Source organism: Raphanus sativus, unplaced genomic scaffold, assembly GCF_000801105.2.
Source record: "Raphanus sativus cultivar WK10039 unplaced genomic scaffold, ASM80110v3 Scaffold0074, whole genome shotgun sequence".
NCBI classification, from domain to species: domain Eukaryota; kingdom Viridiplantae; phylum Streptophyta; class Magnoliopsida; order Brassicales; family Brassicaceae; genus Raphanus; species Raphanus sativus.
In genome coordinates, this window is record NW_026615396.1 from 13,030 (window position 1) to 31,509 (window position 18,480).

The window sequence follows — 18,480 nt, forward strand, 5'->3', positions numbered from 1 at the left end:
TTTAAAACAGAAAATTACTTAGCTTATATTCTCATCCAAAAAGTATAATTTTATTGGCCTTTTATGTTTTGTGGAAGAATGTCAGAGTTTTTGTAAGGGAAAGTGAGTCATGGCAGGTTGCACTCAAAGGCCACTGAAATATGTTACTGTCAACAAACATCATGATTCATTCTGGAAGGTATAAATCAAACACCACATGGAAAACTACTTCTCTCTTTTCAAACATGAATGTTAAGAGCATCACAAATATTTAAATAAATGATCATATATGTAAAAAGTTGTTCAGTTGTTTCAATCAGTTTCTGTAGCGTTTTAAATTCTTTTAAAAAGTACTTATCAAGTTTCTTGATATGTTGTGCATCTCTTTCGTCTAGCTAGCGCATTTTAAGTGCGATTTGCTTTGTTCATGGACAAACCCGTTTCGATTAGGGAAATGAAAGCATGCACGGTTGACGAATAGAAGTTATCAAAAACAAATGAGACAACTGATGCAAAAGGAATAAAGAAAGAGGACCACTTCACGTTTTGCAGCTTTCCAATTTCGATTAACCCCAAATTATAGCTTGTCTCGGTTTACATGTCTACTACTCTTTTGTTTTGATACTTCCAATCCTTTTCTCGCCCCAATACTCTGTGTCTCACCATCCCGAAATTAAGATCATAGACGCTCGAGACAAAGAAATCTACGGCATCGTTCACGACATCGGACAGTACAACAAAATGGATATCAGATTTTGCTGGAAGTTAAAAGCCTAAAATTTGGTGTTCTTAGAGGAAGATTATTGCAATATAAATACAAGTTTTCCGGCAACAATATGAATATAAGTTTATATTGAAAGTTTACATAAATAAGATTATCTCTGATTAGAAAAATGTCTTTTGAAAAAGAGTTCGACAACAAAAGACTGATTATACTGGATCCTTTATGCTTTGTTTCTTCGTTTGGGCCTGAGCTAACAGGGCCGTATCTGTTTCAGTGGGCTTCGACTGCTCAATATATTTTACTTTTCTTTTCCTACTATTTTTTTTTTTTAAAAGTTTCATGTTCAAAATGTTTGCGAGGCAAATTGCACCCTGAGTAATATCTTTTGAATTAATATGATGTTGACAGCCACTGCGAAGTCGGAAGTGTGCAAACCGTGCAAGTTGCAACCTGATCACTATGATGGTGGCCACGGCGGCCACGGTTGCTGCTACAGAAATTAACCGTGGGTGCGCAAGGTGCTGTTCTTACAAGTGAGTAATCTTATCAACTGCTTATGTTATAGCGGCATACTATATTTTGTTTTTATCTCTCTCTCTCTCTCTCTCTATTTTCATGATTCAGGACAAGACGAAACGAACCGATTATCAAGGGAACTATTCTGTTTGATGAAAATAGCACAATCACTGTCTCTCCTGTCAACTTCCAGTTACATTCTTTTCTTTTTGTTTTTTTTTTATATAAAATCATCAGCCTTGTTTAGGTGTGTATTTGTATTACTAAATCTGTTTGTTTCAGGGGGCTTCCTAAATATAATGGTTGCTGTATCTGTAACCTTATAGTGTCTAAAAGGAGATATAAATTAATGTAGACTTTTGAGTTTTTTTCTTCAACATGAATTTTAAGATATTAGTGAACCACAGAAGAAAGATTACTTTCTGTGTGCAGAGACGACTCTCGGTGCAGCCAGAGCTTGGGTTACAACCTTACAGTAAGTCATCTTTCTCTTTGCTTACCACCAATCTCATAGAGATGATTTCATCTAAGCCTTGTTTGGAATATTCAGTGCGACACAGGTAGTTCTTATGGCACACAAAGAGGCTGTTGATTTCTCTAAGCGGAAGTGGTTCTTCAACACTTGGTACTGTTGCAGCCGTTGTTGTAAATTATTAGTATGGAATTAGAGTGCTTATCTAAAGACTAAGAGAGACAGCAAGAATTGAAGGTAACAAAGCCTTGTCATGTTTTAGATCTTTTATGTATATGTATTGTTGTTTGTTGATTTGATTGTCATGTAGCTTAAGGAATTAGAAGAGAAGAAATCTGCTCTGAGTAAGGAGAAAGATCAATTGGTCAAGGAAAGAGACTCTGCTCTCAAGGAGGCACACATGTGGCGGTCTGAGCTCGCAAAAGCCAGGGAGCGTGTGGTCATACTTGAAGGAGCTGTTGTAAGAGCCGAAGAGAAAGCGAGGGTTGCAGAGGCAAGTGTTTGAGGAGAAAACTGAATCTACCAACGTCGAAACATCTCTTCTTCCAATGACAAAAGAAACAGAAAAGGATGTGGATGAAGCATGTTTGAGCATTTCAAGAACAGCCTCTATGCTGGGAGAGAATGTAGTCCGTATGAATGAAGATCAGGAGGTAGTAAACGCTCAGGCTCCAGTGGGAGAAAACGAATGGAATGATATTCAGGAAACAGAGGCAAGAGTTTCTGATGTAAGAGAAATATCTGAACGGGACAGAAGTAACAGCTTGGATATCACGGTAGTAACTCCTGAATCTAATGTTCCACGCAATGATCTGCCTCCTGAATCTTTTCATCACCAGCCTTGATGATTAATTGGTACATTATTCATATACTCTTTTATGTTTTTGAAATATTTGGAGAGGCAACAAACCAAAAAGAGTTTTCTTGTACCTCAAGATTTGTCTATGTATCAGCAACCATTAAGTTTCTGTCTGATAAAGGAAGGATTCTTTTATTACAACCTTTGATATTTATAAAACAGAGTTTTTATTAGAACCAAAAGACATTAAACTGAAACCAGACACCCACACAGTACAGAAAGCCTCACACAAACCCCAAATCAACATCACAACAACAAACAAACCACATCGACTCATTGTTTTTTTCTTCCTAAACCGGCAATGCGTATTTCTCAGAAACTTCCTTCCACGCAGCACGGTTACTAATCTTATCCCACCACGCGCTCACATGCTTCCTATCTTTGATCATATAAGCCTTCCCAATAGCACCCACAAGGTACTCGGTGAAGGGAAGGTGAGCCAAATCAGCTAGACTCACGAAATCTCCAGCCAAGTATTCGTTCTTTGAAAGCTGTGCTTCGTACACGTCAAGCACTTCAGCAAGCTTCTCTTCACTCTCTTTTATAACTTTCTCATCAGCAGGAAGGCCCATGAGTGGTGCAAAGACAATGTTCAGCGTTAGTGCTAGTAGTGGTGGATGGTAGCTTGTTGCTTCCACGTCAAGCCATTGCTCCACTTGTCCCCTCTCTTCAATTGTCTTTCCCAACAAGTCTGGTCCTTGTGATCTGTATTTCTCTGCTATGTACCTCATGATGGCACGCGACTCTACAAAGTATATTGAAATCTCTTTTTAACATTCACACAGCAATACATTTATTCAAATATTCATGAGCTACTCTCCTAATATCCAATCACAAATACTACGATCTAGATCTGATCATGGGTATTAACCAAATAAAACATACATATTGGCCTCCAAATTTAGAAAAAACTAATATAGATAGATTTGAAAGTTATAGAAATACTAAAGTTTATACTAAAATGTTAATAACCTCTAAAATCAAACAAATCTCATATCGCATCTCACAGTCTCTTGTAAACTTGGTCAAGTCAAACTCCAGTAATATATATCTTTTACGATGTGTATAATTCATAACTCTAGAAATTCATTTCATATTTCAAGAACTCATCTCATAATTCAAGAACTCATTTCATTTCACTCATGTGTTGATCGCAGTAAATATAAGAGAATGATGTCAAGAATCTTGAGAGGAAGGAGAAGAAGTGTACCAAAGATTTTGTAGTCACCGTCGACGAGCACAGGGATCTTACCGAAAGGCTGCATCGATCAAAAAGAGAATAACGTATCAAGAACAATGCATAAAAAGAAACATGGTTGAAGAAGAGAGAGAGATGATGAACCTGAATGGCAATATACTCAGGCTGCCTCTGCTCTCCTTTCAAGAGATCAACATTGACAGTCTCGAACTCTACTCCCTTCTCCACTAACGTCACCACAGCTCTCTTGGAAGATGCGAATAAAGGCGCATAGATTGTCAACACCATCCTTAATTTCTTCTTCTTTCTTCCCTATATCAGTTCTAAATATCGCTCTCGCACGACGTGATCTTATAGGGAAACCGCTTAGCTGCGTTTGCAGTCGTATTGTAAACGCAGTCGCACTTGTTTAAAGTTGTTAAAGAAAAAACAAGTGTGACTTGTTTAGAGCATCATTAACCCTAGCACTCTATTAGGGATGCTTAATCAATTTTTTAGTAATAAATGAATGCTAAGCACTTAATCTAAGAAACCTCTAAATTGTTGTCCTCCAATGCAAATATCTTATCTAGAGATCTTTGAAAAAAATTAAACATTGAGACACAACATCTTAAGCACACTCAACAAGAATACAAGTAAGACCATCGTAATCATGACAAGAGACATATCATAGAGAGTAGAAGTATTTTAAGTCACAAAACATTAAAATAAGAAGTGGATACCTTGTTGATCATGAACAAGACCAAGCAACAAGAACGGCTTGAACAAGACCAACTCTTCAAGAGGCTGGCTCTGCATTAAAAAAAAACAAACAAATAATACTAAGCATCACTTGTATCATCAAGTGAAAGTTAATCTACTAGTTAGAGAAGGATCTTACGGTTTCGTTGTATATACGAAGCCTAGCTTTCACAACCTCTTCAGTATGCTGATTGCAGGCTTCCCATTCTCACCCTTTAGGTTAATGTGCGCGACGTTGAAACCTTTGCTGCATTCTCCTCCCAAGGCATTTGTCAACCAAAACTTCCTCAGGTAGCTTCAAATTCACAACTAGGCTGATGTCAGTTACATCTCCCAGCATTTCCTGAAGCAAAAAGACAGCATTAAACATTAATTAATCATCAAAATTGATTAATACGTGTGAAGCCACTGAGTTTACTACTTACAGCTTGTCTCATGGTTCGAGGAAAGCCATAAAGAATGAAACCTGATTCACCTTTGGCTTCACCAGCCTCAAGTCTCTTTGATAATAGGTTTACTATGATCTCATCCGAGACAAGCTTTCCTTGGTTTACAATCTCTGATAGCTGCATCAAGTAACAAACAACGAGCTCAGAACCATTACAAGAGACTCTACATCTCATAAAAGATTACAAATAACAACAAAAACATAGCTTATGTTTCATTGGTAAGCAAGAAGAGAGAGCCGCTGATTCTAGTTCATGAGAACTGTTGTCAACGTTAAGAAAAGAAACCAAATTTGCTAAAAGAACTTAACTTTCAGATTGATTGAATCCATAAACAGAACATTGAAGAGTTGAACACATATATTGAAAAGGAAAGACAAAAGTGACTAAACCTGTCGGGAGAAAGGGCCCAACGAAGCAAGCTCCTCGTGGACGAGATCTCCAGTGGCGATGTGAGGAACACCGAGAAGGGTCAACAGTCTGCTAGCTAGGTGCCTTTTCTCTGTTTCGACTTGGAACAGAGATCCAAACGGAGGTCCGATCATTGGAGAGACAGAGCCGGTAGAAAGGAAGAGAGGAAGAGACGAAGAGACTTCCGACTTTTTTTTCAACGCGTGTGCTCGACACGACACGTGTTCTCTAAGCATCTGCTATTCCACCGCTTAATTAAGAGCATGATTATTGCAAAGATTCTTATCAAAAGTTCTTAATACACATATATATATATATATGTATATATATATATTATATATGCGTATGTAATTGTTTGCTAAGAACTTTACGGAAACCGAAACCGAAAATTCCTTAATTAAGAAACTTTTGGTTTCGGTTTCCGTAAAATCTTTAACAAACAATTACATACATATATATAATATATACATATACATATATATACATATATATGTATTAAAGATTTTTGCTAAGAATCTTTGTAATAATCATGCAATAATCATGCTCTAAGCACCGTGGCTTAGTTTAATACATTATTTTCTTTTTCTTTTTAATTCGAAAATCACTAAGCACCCCCCTAAGCTACTGCGTTAATGATGCTCTTAGGATTAGTGTATTACACTTGTTTAGTATTAAAAACTCGTCGGTGGCGGGGCAGGCGGCTCTGAGTCACACGTCGTTTTTGACTTTTCAATAGGAAACTTCCAATACGTCCCATCATAATTTTGAATAAAATTGTCTTTATTTTTTGTCTTTAATGTTCTTTACTTTATTTCAGTGGAATTATGGAACTCATAATGCAGAAGGACCACTTGTTTATTATATTTAAGACTGGTGGGGAGCATGAGTATAATCAGTACCGGTCTAACATTTTACACTGCCCTAATCTAATTTTTAAATTATGCCCTTCAATGTTTTATCCAAAATTACAAACATTAATATAAAAATTACTAAGCTTTCATAAAACAATCAAATCACATCAATTTTTTTATTAAAAAATAGTAAACAAACTAAAAATATAATGAAATTTTTCTTGTAAAATCATTTAGTAATTTAATAAATCTTTAATCACATCAGTCTTAATTAATCTATTTAACATCATGTGTAACATAGTAAATCACAAATAAATATATATCAGTTTTAACCTCAGTTTTAGCTATGACAATCGATATTAGAATAGTTAGGAATACACATTAAACAATTGATGTGTTTGATAAAAATCTTCCATCTTTTAACAAAAAAAAAACTTTATTAGGCTTTGTAATTTTTTATATTGATTCTCATAAAAAAATTAGTCTTATAAACATATTACCATCTATTATTTCTTAATGCATATCATTTTGAAGTTTTCAAGTTTAAATATTATGATTTCAAATTATTATAACTACAATATTAGTATTATATTAAGCAAAAATTTTTTATCAATTTTTTATTTATAAACATTAATAAGAAAAAATTTGAAATATGCTCTTTTAAATCGGATGCCCCAATCGATTGCTTGGGTGGCTTCCCCTCTGGGCCGGCCCTGAGTATAATCCCAGTTTATTCTAATAAGATGCGATAATGATTCGTTTTAGAACCATACTGGAGGAAATAATTATCTGAGATTAAATAAGTTAAAGTAATTATATTTTTATGATTTAAATAAAGTTCGTATAATTAGTTATAAAAATAAATGAAGTTCGTATAATCAGACAGTACAGAAAAGGAGAACCGAAGTTGGCAGGTTGATAAAATTCAGTAAAAGAAAATTGGCAGGTTAAGATTAGGTTGGTAGGACTAGGGTCAAGAAAGTATCAACAAAACGTGATGAAATGAGTCCAATATTATTTTGTTATTAATATTCTGGCATACATTATTTGTATAAACAAAATTATTAGATGTATCAGACAAAAGTTAGGGATCAAAGCATCTTCATAATAGAGTTTATACTTTTACGTTTATGTATCGTTCGATGGACTCAAATACCAATAAATCTTAATGAATCAAAAACAAGATCAATGATTAAGGACAAAGGTCTCAAGGTCACTGGTTTAATCCATTGCAAGAGGGAAAAGACTAGTTTAATGGACCAATTAAACATACTTTGACTGCTCGAACGTCTAAGTTTCAAGCACGTGTGGGGCAATGTAAGTGGCCTACTATTCAAAACTCAGACGACTCAAACCGGTACAAGATGCTTATGCAATGTTCCAAACGGTTGCATTTACATATAAGTAAAATGTTCTTTCTTTTTTTTTTTAACTACACTCTACAGGTAAATGTTTATGAGTGACTTCTAGTAAGAAATAAAATGTACAGAACAACGGGAGAGTGCAAAGTAAATTCTCTGGAAGAGATGTTCAAGTAGTTAGCTGAAACGTAATTATGACTGCATTACATCATCAAGGTGACAACGACAACAATCTATGATATGGATTTTTGTAATCAAAAGATTTGAGGGACATCACACTCCATAAGAAGTGTAACTAATGCTCTGTGCTACCATCAGCTATGCAATCTTACTGGTCTACCGTGTGGTAGAAGTTGAAAGAGATAATGCCATCATTGACAGTATTCTCAGTACGGATACTTCCAATCTTAACCTTCAACATTACAGATATACTAGCTAGGAGCCTAGGAATGCTGTTATACTATTCCTTCAACATTTTGCAAACCTTTATAATGATCCTTAATGAAAGTGTGATAATTAAGTTCCTCTAATTAAAAGCCTCACTGAAACCACACAAAAGAGTTGGAGTTACAAAAGGAAACAGAACAGAGAGGTAACATAACATAAGAGGAGACATACAGTTATTAAAACCTCATATAAACGCATACAAAAGACAACAACAACAACAAGAACATCATTGTCCTTAAGCCGGGAATGAATACTTCTCAAGAGTCTGCTTCCACGCAGGACGGCTGCTGATCTCGTTCCACCACGCGCTCACGTGCTTCCTATCTTTGATCATGTAAGCCTTCCCGATCGGACCGACCAAGTAATCAGTGAACGGGAGGTGAGCCAAGTCAGCCAAACTCACAAAGTCACCGGCCAAGTACTTGCTCTTTGAGAGATGTGCCTCGTACACATCGAGAACAGCCGAGAGTTTTTCTTCGCTCTCCTTGATCAGCTTCTCATCAGATGGGAATCCCATGACCGACGCGAACATTATGTGAAGTGTCAGGTTCAGTAGCGGTGGGTGGTAAGTCGTTGCCTCCACGTCAAGCCATTGCTCGACTTGTCCTCTTTCTTCCACGGTTTTCCCCAAAAGGTCAGGTCCTTGTGACCTGTACTTCTCAGCAACGTACCTCATGACGGCACGTGACTCTGTCCAAATTTGAAAAAAAAATATTTTCATAAATACATACAAGAACAACAAGAAAAGAACATAACTATGTTTGATAAGTAAGAACATTGAGATATGTTGAAGTCGTACCGAAGATTTTGTAGTCTCCGTCGACAACAGCAGGGACGGTACCGAAAGGCTGCATGGGAAGAAACAAAAGATGATCAGAATCTTGAAAGGAGAGAAGAAAAGAAACAGAGGGAGATCGAGGAAGGAAACCTGTAAGGCGAGATAAGCAGGCTGCTTGTGTTCTCCTTTCATGAGATCGACGGGGACGGTCTCAAAGGCAACGCCCTTCTCGATGAGCGTTACCAGAGCTCGCTTCGGTGAGGCAAAGTGAGGTCCGTACACCTTTAGCACCATTTTTCTTTCTCTCTCGTTGCTTGCGGTCACAGTTGGCTTGTTTAAGTGATGAATTTCATAGTGTCACGTCGCCTTTTTATAGAAAGAGAGGAGGCGAGACGGGTATATCGCGAGTAGCGAAACGTGGCGTTCCCGTTGTTTTCTTGGTGGAAAAAGAATAAAAATAAATTGAAAAATCAAAATAAGCTATTTTCACCACAAAATATACTGAAAATTTGTAATTTCGTATTTTCCATCTTTTTTTTTTGTCAACTGGTATTTTCTATCTACACTACGTGCTTCTGTAATGCTATTTTATTTGAATAAATAAGGTAAGTTGATAAAAAAAAACTAAAAGATTGTTTTTTTTTTTTGCTAAAGAAACTAAAACTAAAAGATTGTTACGATGCATGAAGTAATTATTAAGAAGAAACCACAAGGTGGTGGGTTAGTGGTCTTGAGGCAGTTCCAACGTCGATAAGGACTAAGGTTCGAATACCCCTTATGGTCACGAAATGCTTTACTCCCTCCCCAAGTTTAAATTTAAACGCGGCGTTGGTGCTGGGTCCTTGGGTAATGGGTATTAGTAACGGCTGGTTTCGGGTTAGGGGTGGCTACGGGCCTAAGAATTGCGGAAAGCTACGGAAGTGACTACGAGCCTATGGGTTGTGGAAAGCTACAGAAGTGTTTACGGATCTACGGGTTGCGGAACATCCCTGTTAAAAAAAAAGTAATTATTAAGAAACTACACTTGATTACTATTTTTGTCACTAATATTACTTTTAGTTTTTCTATGTATTTTCTTGATTATTTATAATTTCAGCATTTTCTTTTTTTTTGTGCAGTTTTTAAGTAATGACTTAGATATTCTATATCCACAAATTTGATTTTTGCCCAGATGTCAATATCCTTCATGTCAGCCTAACCCATTTGTGGGTTCTATAAAACCGTTATGTAAGAGCACCGTCATCCCGTCCATAGTATGTGAAGATGAAGTTTTCAAAAAATATTAGATGTTAATTTAAGATTAAATTGATGGATTGGGTTCTCAAAACCTTAGACATCTATCCGTTAAGTAAAAGTTTCCATTAAAAAAATTTACTGAATGGTATATAAGATTGAAAAACTCATCCATCACTTTAACATTTAACTAGCATTTTAATTATTATTTTTGTAAACTCCATCCTCGTACCATGGATGTAAGTTGTAACTGATATAAGGCGGAGTAATGTTAAAATCCTGTTTAGACAACTAATCTTTTTGTTATTTCTATCTCATACATTAAATTAAATATATGTTCAAGAAAGTCGAACAATGTGGATCCATTGGAATTATATTCATCATATATACTACATAGTTTTGAAATAGAAGAAAAACTATTTGCAGTTTTATTCACGTTAAAGGTTAAACCTATACAACAGTTGAATAAATTTGGTTGGTAGTAAACAAAACCTAGTTAAGAAAAAACAACTAGTTGATAATGCCTGATTTGTGTTTAAAGACAAAAGAATACCAAAGACGAAAGACAGAGAGGAGGAAACAGGGATGGGTGGTTTAAACTTTAAAGTAGGTAGGTGGAGCCAAAATAAAACGTGAGAGAATGAGCTCAGCGGTTTTATTGAACCAGTGAACCACATGTCCCAATTGGTTCTTCTGGAAGGTGTTGTCTCAAGTTTATGAATTAAAAAGAAACTAAAATTTTGTTGACGAAAAAAATAAAAACTAAAAATTTAATATCCATACGATTCACTCATTTTTAAATTTGATAGAGAAACTAAAACTAAAAATTTCGAGGTTATCCAAAATTTAGTTTCTTTTATTTCTAAAATTTAAAATAAAAATAAAAATTTTAAGATTTTTTTTGAACTTGTAAATTTTCTAATTTTTTTAAAAACTTATATTTGATTAAAATGAGCATAGTTTGAGTACTAAAGTGAGCAAAGTTTTTAAAGTTAATCTTTTAAAATCAATAAAATAATTAGTTGAAGTATTAAATTGCAGGATAAAAATTTAAGTATTAAAAATTTAACAAAATTTAGTTGGAGTATATTTATAGAATTTTCTGAAAAAAAAAATAATAATCATAATACTACTGTAGTAAGGAAAAAATATGTATGTACACGTATTGTATATATTCTAACTTCTAAGATGGACCTCTACTTTCTTTCTTTTTTGTCGTTGGATGGTACAAGGTAACATTTCTTAGGACAAGCATTGAAGCACTAGATACGTTCAAGAACGATATATCACATGGGCTAGACATTATATGACATAGATATCAACCAAAAAGTTGAGCATAGAAAGTGAAACTATTTACAAGCTCAGAACCTCAAAGAACTCGACTGTGCAAAGAGTTTACCGTTGCTTTCTCATTAGTCATTACTATGAACCTTGTCCAGAGCCTGATCGAACCTTTGACATCAGTTCACACACATTTATCTCTTTTATGACTGTTCTTTTACAAGATCACATTGGAGGAGTCCAAGAACCAATCAATCCATATTCGGACAAATCTCAATGTAAGATGCTTCTTGCAGCTTATAACAAATGATAACACTACAGGAAATATGGGTAGTAATAGCGGACGAAAAGCGCTATGATTCATTTTTAATAGCGCTTCCTTGGACGCTCTGACATCGCCCGTTATAATAGGTCCGACCCTTTTAATAGCGGTTTTCGGTTGTGCTATTATTAAGTTTATAACAATAGCGTTAGTTTGAATGCAATAATTAATATTTATAATATTATAATATTATAATTAAATAAATTAATTGATTTAAAATTAATTAATTGATTAAAAACTAATTAATTTAAAATAAATGATTCAAATTAGATCAAAAATCAATTTAGAAAATAAATTTAAAATCTATTCATTAATAATAATCAGTTTACAATTAAATCAGTTTACACATTAAACAAAAAAACATTAAAAAAAACAAATTTGGTTTAATTGTAAACCAAAAAAAAAACCTAATATCCCTAATCTTCGCAGAGCTCCACCTCGCCGCCACCTTTACTGGATCCTCCACCGTCAACGCTTTCAAACACGCTTCCATTATCCAGCATCACAAACTCCTCCACCAATTCTCCTTCCCGTGTCAACATCTCTCCTACAGAATCCAACACAGGTCCGACTCCACTCCCTCGTTCCGACTCCGGCTCGTTCCGACTCCGGAAAGATATCTCCTTAAAGCGGATACGCTGCTCTGTAACACAACTTCTTCTCCTTCCCTGTTCCTTCTTAGATCTGTAAACAAAACAAAAATTCGATTACAAGTATATAGGAAGATGAAAAGACAGAGATAACAGATAAAGGAAGTGAGTTTACCTGTCGTTGTGGTGAAGAGGTGAAATGATTTCTTCATCGTAGCCTCTGGACGAAGCTATGGTGGTGACGACGGAGCTGTGGTTGTAACGACGACGAGCTGTGGTGGACACGAAGGCAAAGTCTGGTGGTGAGGTTTAGTAGAGAACAAGGAGATCGAGATGAAGATGATGGTGGCAGCGGCTGAGCTTATGGTGGTTGAGATAGCTTCATTGACGGCGAGATGGCGGCGTCAGAGGTTATAGTGATGGTGGTTGTGTAAGGATGAAGAAGATCGAAAAAGGATAGAGAACACAATGTCGATTTGGTTTTTAGAAGAAACACATTTTAAGTTTGTTCATTATTGGCCATTGGATTTAGTTTAATCTATTGGCTGTGGTTAAAAGAAAGTGTGATCCTCGCACTTGCACCTTAGTGGTCAGTTTTTGACCAATCAGATTTTTTTATTATTTTGTTTTCTTTTTAATACAGAAAGTCACAAAATATTTGTAGAAAATTGAAATTAAGGTTAATGAAAATAGACTTATTGTTTAAAGATTGTGATTTTAAGTTAAAGTTTGAAAAAACTAATTTTAGAATTTAAATCTAAAATTTGGAGTTATGTTTTAAAATACCAATTTTAAGATATACATTTAGAGTTTAGAGTTAGGGTATTGGACTTAAGATTTGAAATTAAAAATTTTAAAATAATAAAAGATTAGAATTTAATTTTTTTGGTTAGAGTTTAGAGTGTATGATTAATTTAGGGTATGACATATATAAGTGTGTGTGACAAAAAAATACATATACTAGTGTATAGTTTAGGGTATGGTATATAAGTGTATAGTTTGGGGTATGATATATATATATATATATATATATATATTGAGAATACGTTTGGGATTAGATTATTAGAATGTGAAGATTAGTATTTATGGTATAGGGTTTGGTGTTAAAGGTATGTGGTTTATGCTATTAGATTTATAGTTTTGTATTTGAAAGTTATGACCTATATAGCTATAGATTTTTAAAATGTTCTATATATTTTAGGTATATACTAAGGTTTGGGGTTTAGGGTTTGAAGGATCTGGGGTTAAGTTTTGAGGTTTAGAGTTAGAGGTATGATTTTAGGTTTGGAGTTTAGGGTTTGAGATACACCAATATATAACCTATTATATATTTATATATTATATATATTACATATCAAAACTCTAATTATCACTTTTATCTTTTAATTTTACACTCAAACATATAAATTAAAATACAAATTTTGTTATAATTAAAATATAAATTAAAATATATGGGTATATATCTTTAGAGTGTATTATTAATTTAGTCTATGATATATCTAAGTGTATAGTTTAGGGTATGATATATTAAGCTCAAGTTTTAAAAGATTAGAAGTCAGAACACTACTGCATATTAAATTTTTCTAACAATATATATAACCTAGATAGATAAAATTAAAATAAATTGATACATATATAAATCTTATTCTTAAACCCAAACCCTATATTCCATACCATATACCCTAAATCTCTAATTTTATTCTCTAAGCAATAAATCTGTTCACTAAACTTATATTCAAATTCTAAATTTAAATCCAAACTATAGTATATCTTAAGAGTTAAAGGATTACACTTTAAAATGTGAAAATTTATAGTTTAGGGATTACAGTAGAATAATATTTGGTTCCAATTATATTTCCCTCCATAATATTTGGCTCCAATAATATTTTGGGTTTTGGCTCTAATTTATTTTGCTCCAAATTCATCATTAATGTACGAAACATCCCACAAACTCTAAATTCTATCCCTTTAGAAAAAAAAATTGAACTCTCTCTCTCTCTCTCTCTCTCTCTCGGAATATCCGTTCTCTCTTGACACCAACGAGTCAACTCCGACTCTCCTTCACGTTCTCTCCTCTGACTAGAATCCTCATGGGTTCCACCGGACCACTCTCGAATCGTCGTCGGCTACGACCACCCGAATTAAATCTCCTCTGCTGGTTCTTCTTCTTCTTTTATGACTTGTTTCAGATTAGGGTTTTGATCTGGGTCAGTATACGATTAGAGTTTCGATTTGGGGCTTTTTAGCTTACGGTTTCAATTTGGTTCAGAGCAGGATTAGGGTTTTGGTTTGGGGACAAATGATTGTTCTTTACTAGTCCTCGATTAGGATTGTTTCTTATCACTGGTTTGCTGGTTTGTGTGAAATGGTTTTGGGAAATGTTTCACTAAAGGTTCTTTTGTTGTGATAGATGCTCATTGACAAGCGATGGTATGTTTGTGTTTGGACTTGGAACAACGCACATAGAAAATTATGATCCATCAATCCACCAGCCATTAGTTTTACTTTTCAGGATAGTTGGAGTGAGATTTGATCAATATGACAGGAGCTGTCAACAAGATGAGCAAGCAACTGTCCCTTTCACGTGAAGCTAAAGGTGTCACAGTATCACCTGTACCAGAAGCTGAGAAACCATATAAAATCAACGCATCCCCAAGCACAAACACAACCAACTGAGGTGGCAGCTACATCCGACTCTATGAAAACCATCAAACAAACAAACGAGTTTGATGTCTTCTTGCCACAGCTTCAATTTTTGTTATGTTTTTAGTTTTCACATATTTGTTTAGCTTCTTGTGTGTACTAGATGTTTAAAATCAAAATTTTTGTTATGTATGATAAGATCAGATTTCTTATAATAAGATAATGTTTCAGGAGCTTTTAGATAGTCATATTTTTGTATGAATAATAAATCTTTGTTCATTTATATATTTGAATCAAGCATTTGTAACAAAATCCATAGCTATATTTGCTTCAATTTTACTAAAGATATAATGTAGTTAAATGTTGTAGCTATTTGGACACAATTATACAGATTTAAAATCGGACAAACCAAACATAGCGTTTGAACTTTCACAAACGCTATCTAAAAGTAAGAGGTATATCAACCATAGCACAATAACAAAAAACGCTATCATATTCTGCTATTGATACTCATATTTCCTGTAGTGTAAGTTTGTGTGGACCACAGGGTTCGCTCACCATACCAAATGAGCAAGTTTATGGACCCATTAAAGAGCTGTCACAAAACTCTGCCAAGTAGAGAGAAAACTACCACAACCGAAATGGCAAGACACTACTTGACTAGATAGGACTTGATGGGGCCTCTCCTTTGCTTCATTTCAGGATCTGAATAATAAAATGTTTCTTCTCAATCAAAGAACTTCCCTATGAACATAATCACCCTAAAGTATGGATCAAAAGTAGTAGACGGAACATGTAAATAATGAACAATATAATAATCTAAAATACCAAACACTTGACAACCAAATCACTCAAAACTTGCAGAAAAAATGACACTGCATCTATTATCATGTGAGATAATAGAAAGCCAATACGAAATCATAAACCACCACCGTGCTTTATAGATTCTTCTATGTATCATGTAGCTCATGAGTCATGATAGCCCTTCTATACGAGAAAGCCAATATAGACACTAGTACACTACACAATGTTCAAAAGGAAACGATTGACGTGGATTGTGCTGAATGATGCAGCTGTGACATTGCTGTGTCCCTTTCAGCCTCTTCCATTACTTCAAGTTTTCTGCATAACAACAGGTTTAGGCATCATCTTTGTTTATATTAGTCATACTGGTAAGGGAATGAGAAGAGTATACCTTGGAGGGATTAAACCTTGGCCACCTTCTTCTGAAAGTGCTTTCTCCAATCTCTCCTCGAAAGGTGTTGCGTGCCAACTCACCTTCTGGTCCTGCAACAACAGAAGTAAACTCACCATGTGTATAGTAAATGAGTTTAGAATGTGAAGAAGGCTAGAGATTAGACGGGAGATTTGTACCTCTTTGTACTTGTTTGTAGAGTTTGGTATCCCATTACCATCCCACCATTTGGGTGAGATTTGAGATTGCTCTTTCTCGTTCCAGTGAGCTGCAACCATTCCGATAATAGGCCTGTCCCTGTAGGTAATGGTCGATGAAGCTGCCATGTTATTGATACTCTTCTCTTCACTCTGCTTCACCCCAGGAGAAACACTAGCTGAGCTGTCTTCCAACTTTCCCACACAATGTACTGCTGATAACGGAGATTCAGTTTCTGTCTTCACTGTGCAAGCCTGCACTCTAGATCCCTCCTTTATTGTTGATTCGGTATTTTTCAGGAAAGATGGTTCCATGAGTTTGAACCTCATCAGATAGCTTCAATGAAGTGGTGTTCTTGGAAGAACTAAAAGTGTAAGACTGATCAAAATCACATTCAAACCGCACTGACTTTATCTTTCCCATGTTGTTTCCAGCTGTGAGTGGCACCTTGCTGGTTCTATCCACCCCATCCTTGAACGCAGTGCCAATGCTTCCTTGGCTTTCTTCACCGGCACCACTATTTCCAGTGGAGATCTTTGCACTGTTTTGGGAATCCGTTATGCAACTGATATTGAGAAAATAATAAGAAGAGTAAAAATTCAAGATCCATGTTAGGATACATATGCAGTAAGTAGCATCTAGCACTTCACCTGCTAGGAGTTTGCTCTGAGATCTCCTCTCCAGGTGTTTTCTCATCCAAGTGAAACACTGCATCAGAGTTACTGGAGATCCAAGAATCAAACTGGGAGGATGTAAATTGTTTTCCACGTTGAGGAGTTTCCAGGTTTTCAGATGCTTTACTAGTTTTAACCGGTGTGGCTGGTGTTGTGCAGCCAGCTTTAAGAAACTGAGCCTGTAACTCCACAAGCAACTCGGAGAAAGTTAGGTTCTCATTTCTGAAAGAACCAGGATTCAAATGCTTTTGATTATGCAAACAAAAAAAAAAAGGGATTCTCGCCAAGGTGTATCAAGATATTCTAACTTCAGGAGAGTAAGACACAAGAAATTGCTTCTAGTGTCCCAAGTAAAGATTAAAGCATACTAATGAAAGTAGGCAATTGATACATAAGCTATATTCAATCTAGAAGTGAGCACAACAAAGTAGAGAATAAAATAAAAAGGAAAACAAAGCCAAAGGCTGTGAAAAGTACAAGGATGTCCTGATAGAAACAAAACTCTAGATCACCTCAATAACAAAAAAGAAAAAGAAAAAATTGGTCACTCCATAAGCAAAGAGCTTTAACTCTCTCACATAGCAATCAAAAATAGACAGGAAGGTGCCTAAACTCTCAGGAAACACACAAAGACATTAAAAACAGAGAAACCATGAATGAACAGTCTCAACCAAGTTACATCAAGTATCACATAGCAAGTGAACAGATGATTGATGGTGATAGAAAAAAAAACATGGGAGCTAAATAGTGATTGGAACTGCATATAGATAGAAGACTAACCTCATCGTTGAGATCTTTGTCCATATGAATACAAGGAGAAGGAGCTGCTTTCTCTAGTTCAAAAAGTAAGAAACTTCTTAAGAACCTAAAACAAATATAAACATGATCAAAAAGAATAGATCTACTACGTACTCTCACCTTCAGAGAGAAACAAATCTGACAAACGGTTCTTCTTTGAGTCATCATGACCTCTCTGAAATCATGAGGAAATTAATAAAAAAGGATCTCCATATAATCGTGGTCAAGAACAGTTACAATATACCAAAACAAAAATCTAGCTCAAGCAGCCTAACAAGATCACACCACGAGCAACACAATTCCACTTCTAAGTAGTGTAAGTTACAAGGAAGCAAGAGAATTACTTGAGAAACTGAATCGCCACCTCCGCTGTTAGTAGATTGGGTGGTTCTGGCACGGAAGCAAGGGAAGAGACAACCCATAGATAGAGACTGATGAATCTATGTAGATGGCTTTCTTTCAATTATGAAGCGGGGGTGTTGATATCATATTATAATTTGAATTTTTTTTGTTGGTGGCAATTCAAAAAGGAACAGCGATGGAGGATCCTACAGAGATTTTCGAAAGCGAGAGAGAGAGGTGGTGGGTCTGAGTCTTCCTTTCTTTGTTTTTTTTTTTCAAATTTGAATATATATCCCAAACAATGTGCTTAAGTTACGAGCAGTGTTGTTAAACCCGGACCGGACCGGCGGTCGGACCGGGTTCAACCGTGAACCGGACACCTATCCGGGTTGGTTTAATGTCAAAACCCAACTAAAGTTGA

At 35.3% G+C, this 18,480-nt stretch overlaps 3 protein-coding genes and 2 pseudogenes across 3 annotated transcripts; 1 reads left to right on the forward strand and 4 right to left on the reverse strand.

Annotated features, from left to right (window-relative positions):
- The first annotated feature begins 1,874 nt into the window (after positions 1 to 1,874).
- LOC130500995 (uncharacterized) lies at positions 1,875 to 3,328 on the forward strand (annotated as a pseudogene).
- LOC130500994 (glutathione S-transferase F10) lies at positions 2,667 to 4,186 on the reverse strand. The gene is made up of 3 exons (XM_056995905.1): positions 3,893 to 4,186; positions 3,761 to 3,809; positions 2,667 to 3,295 (listed from the first exon to the last, which is right to left on the reverse strand). The coding sequence occupies exons 1-3, from the start codon at positions 4,034 to 4,036 to the stop codon at positions 2,841 to 2,843; spliced, it is 648 nt and encodes a 215-aa protein (XP_056851885.1). The 5' UTR covers positions 4,037 to 4,186; the 3' UTR covers positions 2,667 to 2,840.
- Positions 3,980 to 5,610, reverse strand: LOC108847820 (adenylate kinase 1, chloroplastic-like; annotated as a pseudogene).
- Positions 5,611 to 8,066: 2,456 nt separating this feature from the next.
- Positions 8,067 to 9,136, reverse strand: LOC130500992 (glutathione S-transferase F9-like). Its single transcript, XM_056995902.1, has 3 exons — positions 8,934 to 9,136; positions 8,805 to 8,853; positions 8,067 to 8,695 (listed from the first exon to the last, which is right to left on the reverse strand). The coding sequence occupies exons 1-3, from the start codon at positions 9,075 to 9,077 to the stop codon at positions 8,241 to 8,243; spliced, it is 648 nt and encodes a 215-aa protein (XP_056851882.1). The 5' UTR covers positions 9,078 to 9,136; the 3' UTR covers positions 8,067 to 8,240.
- A 6,496-nt stretch (positions 9,137 to 15,632) lies between these two features.
- Positions 15,633 to 18,310, reverse strand: LOC108845432 (protein JASON). Its single transcript, XM_056995904.1, is given in 8 exon segments — positions 15,633 to 15,974; positions 16,048 to 16,139; positions 16,227 to 16,541; positions 16,543 to 16,810; positions 16,896 to 17,098; positions 17,700 to 17,752; positions 17,838 to 17,892; positions 18,062 to 18,310. Coding segments are annotated over 8 exon segments (1,155 nt in total). The 5' UTR covers positions 18,140 to 18,310; the 3' UTR covers positions 15,633 to 15,883.
- Positions 18,311 to 18,480: the final 170 nt, after the last annotated feature.

What these genes read in the sequence shown, in the direction of transcription:
- LOC130500994 (XM_056995905.1), bottom strand. Translation starts at nt 4,036, where the DNA reads ATGGTGTTGACAATCTATGCGCCTTTATTCGCATCTTCCAAGAGAGCT. An exon ending in CTGAGTATATTGCCATTCAG is followed by an intron (nt 3,810 to 3,892) that starts GTTCATCATCTC and finishes TGATCGATGCAG; the next exon opens with CCTTTCGGTAAGATCCCTGT. An exon ending in CGGTGACTACAAAATCTTTG is followed by an intron (nt 3,296 to 3,760) that starts GTACACTTCTTC and finishes TATACTTTGTAG; the next exon opens with AGTCGCGTGCCATCATGAGG.
- LOC130500992 (XM_056995902.1), bottom strand. Translation starts at nt 9,077, where the DNA reads ATGGTGCTAAAGGTGTACGGACCTCACTTTGCCTCACCGAAGCGAGCT. An exon ending in CTGCTTATCTCGCCTTACAG is followed by an intron (nt 8,854 to 8,933) that starts GTTTCCTTCCTC and finishes CTTCCCATGCAG; the next exon opens with CCTTTCGGTACCGTCCCTGC. An exon ending in CGGAGACTACAAAATCTTCG is followed by an intron (nt 8,696 to 8,804) that starts GTACGACTTCAA and finishes AAATTTGGACAG; the next exon opens with AGTCACGTGCCGTCATGAGG.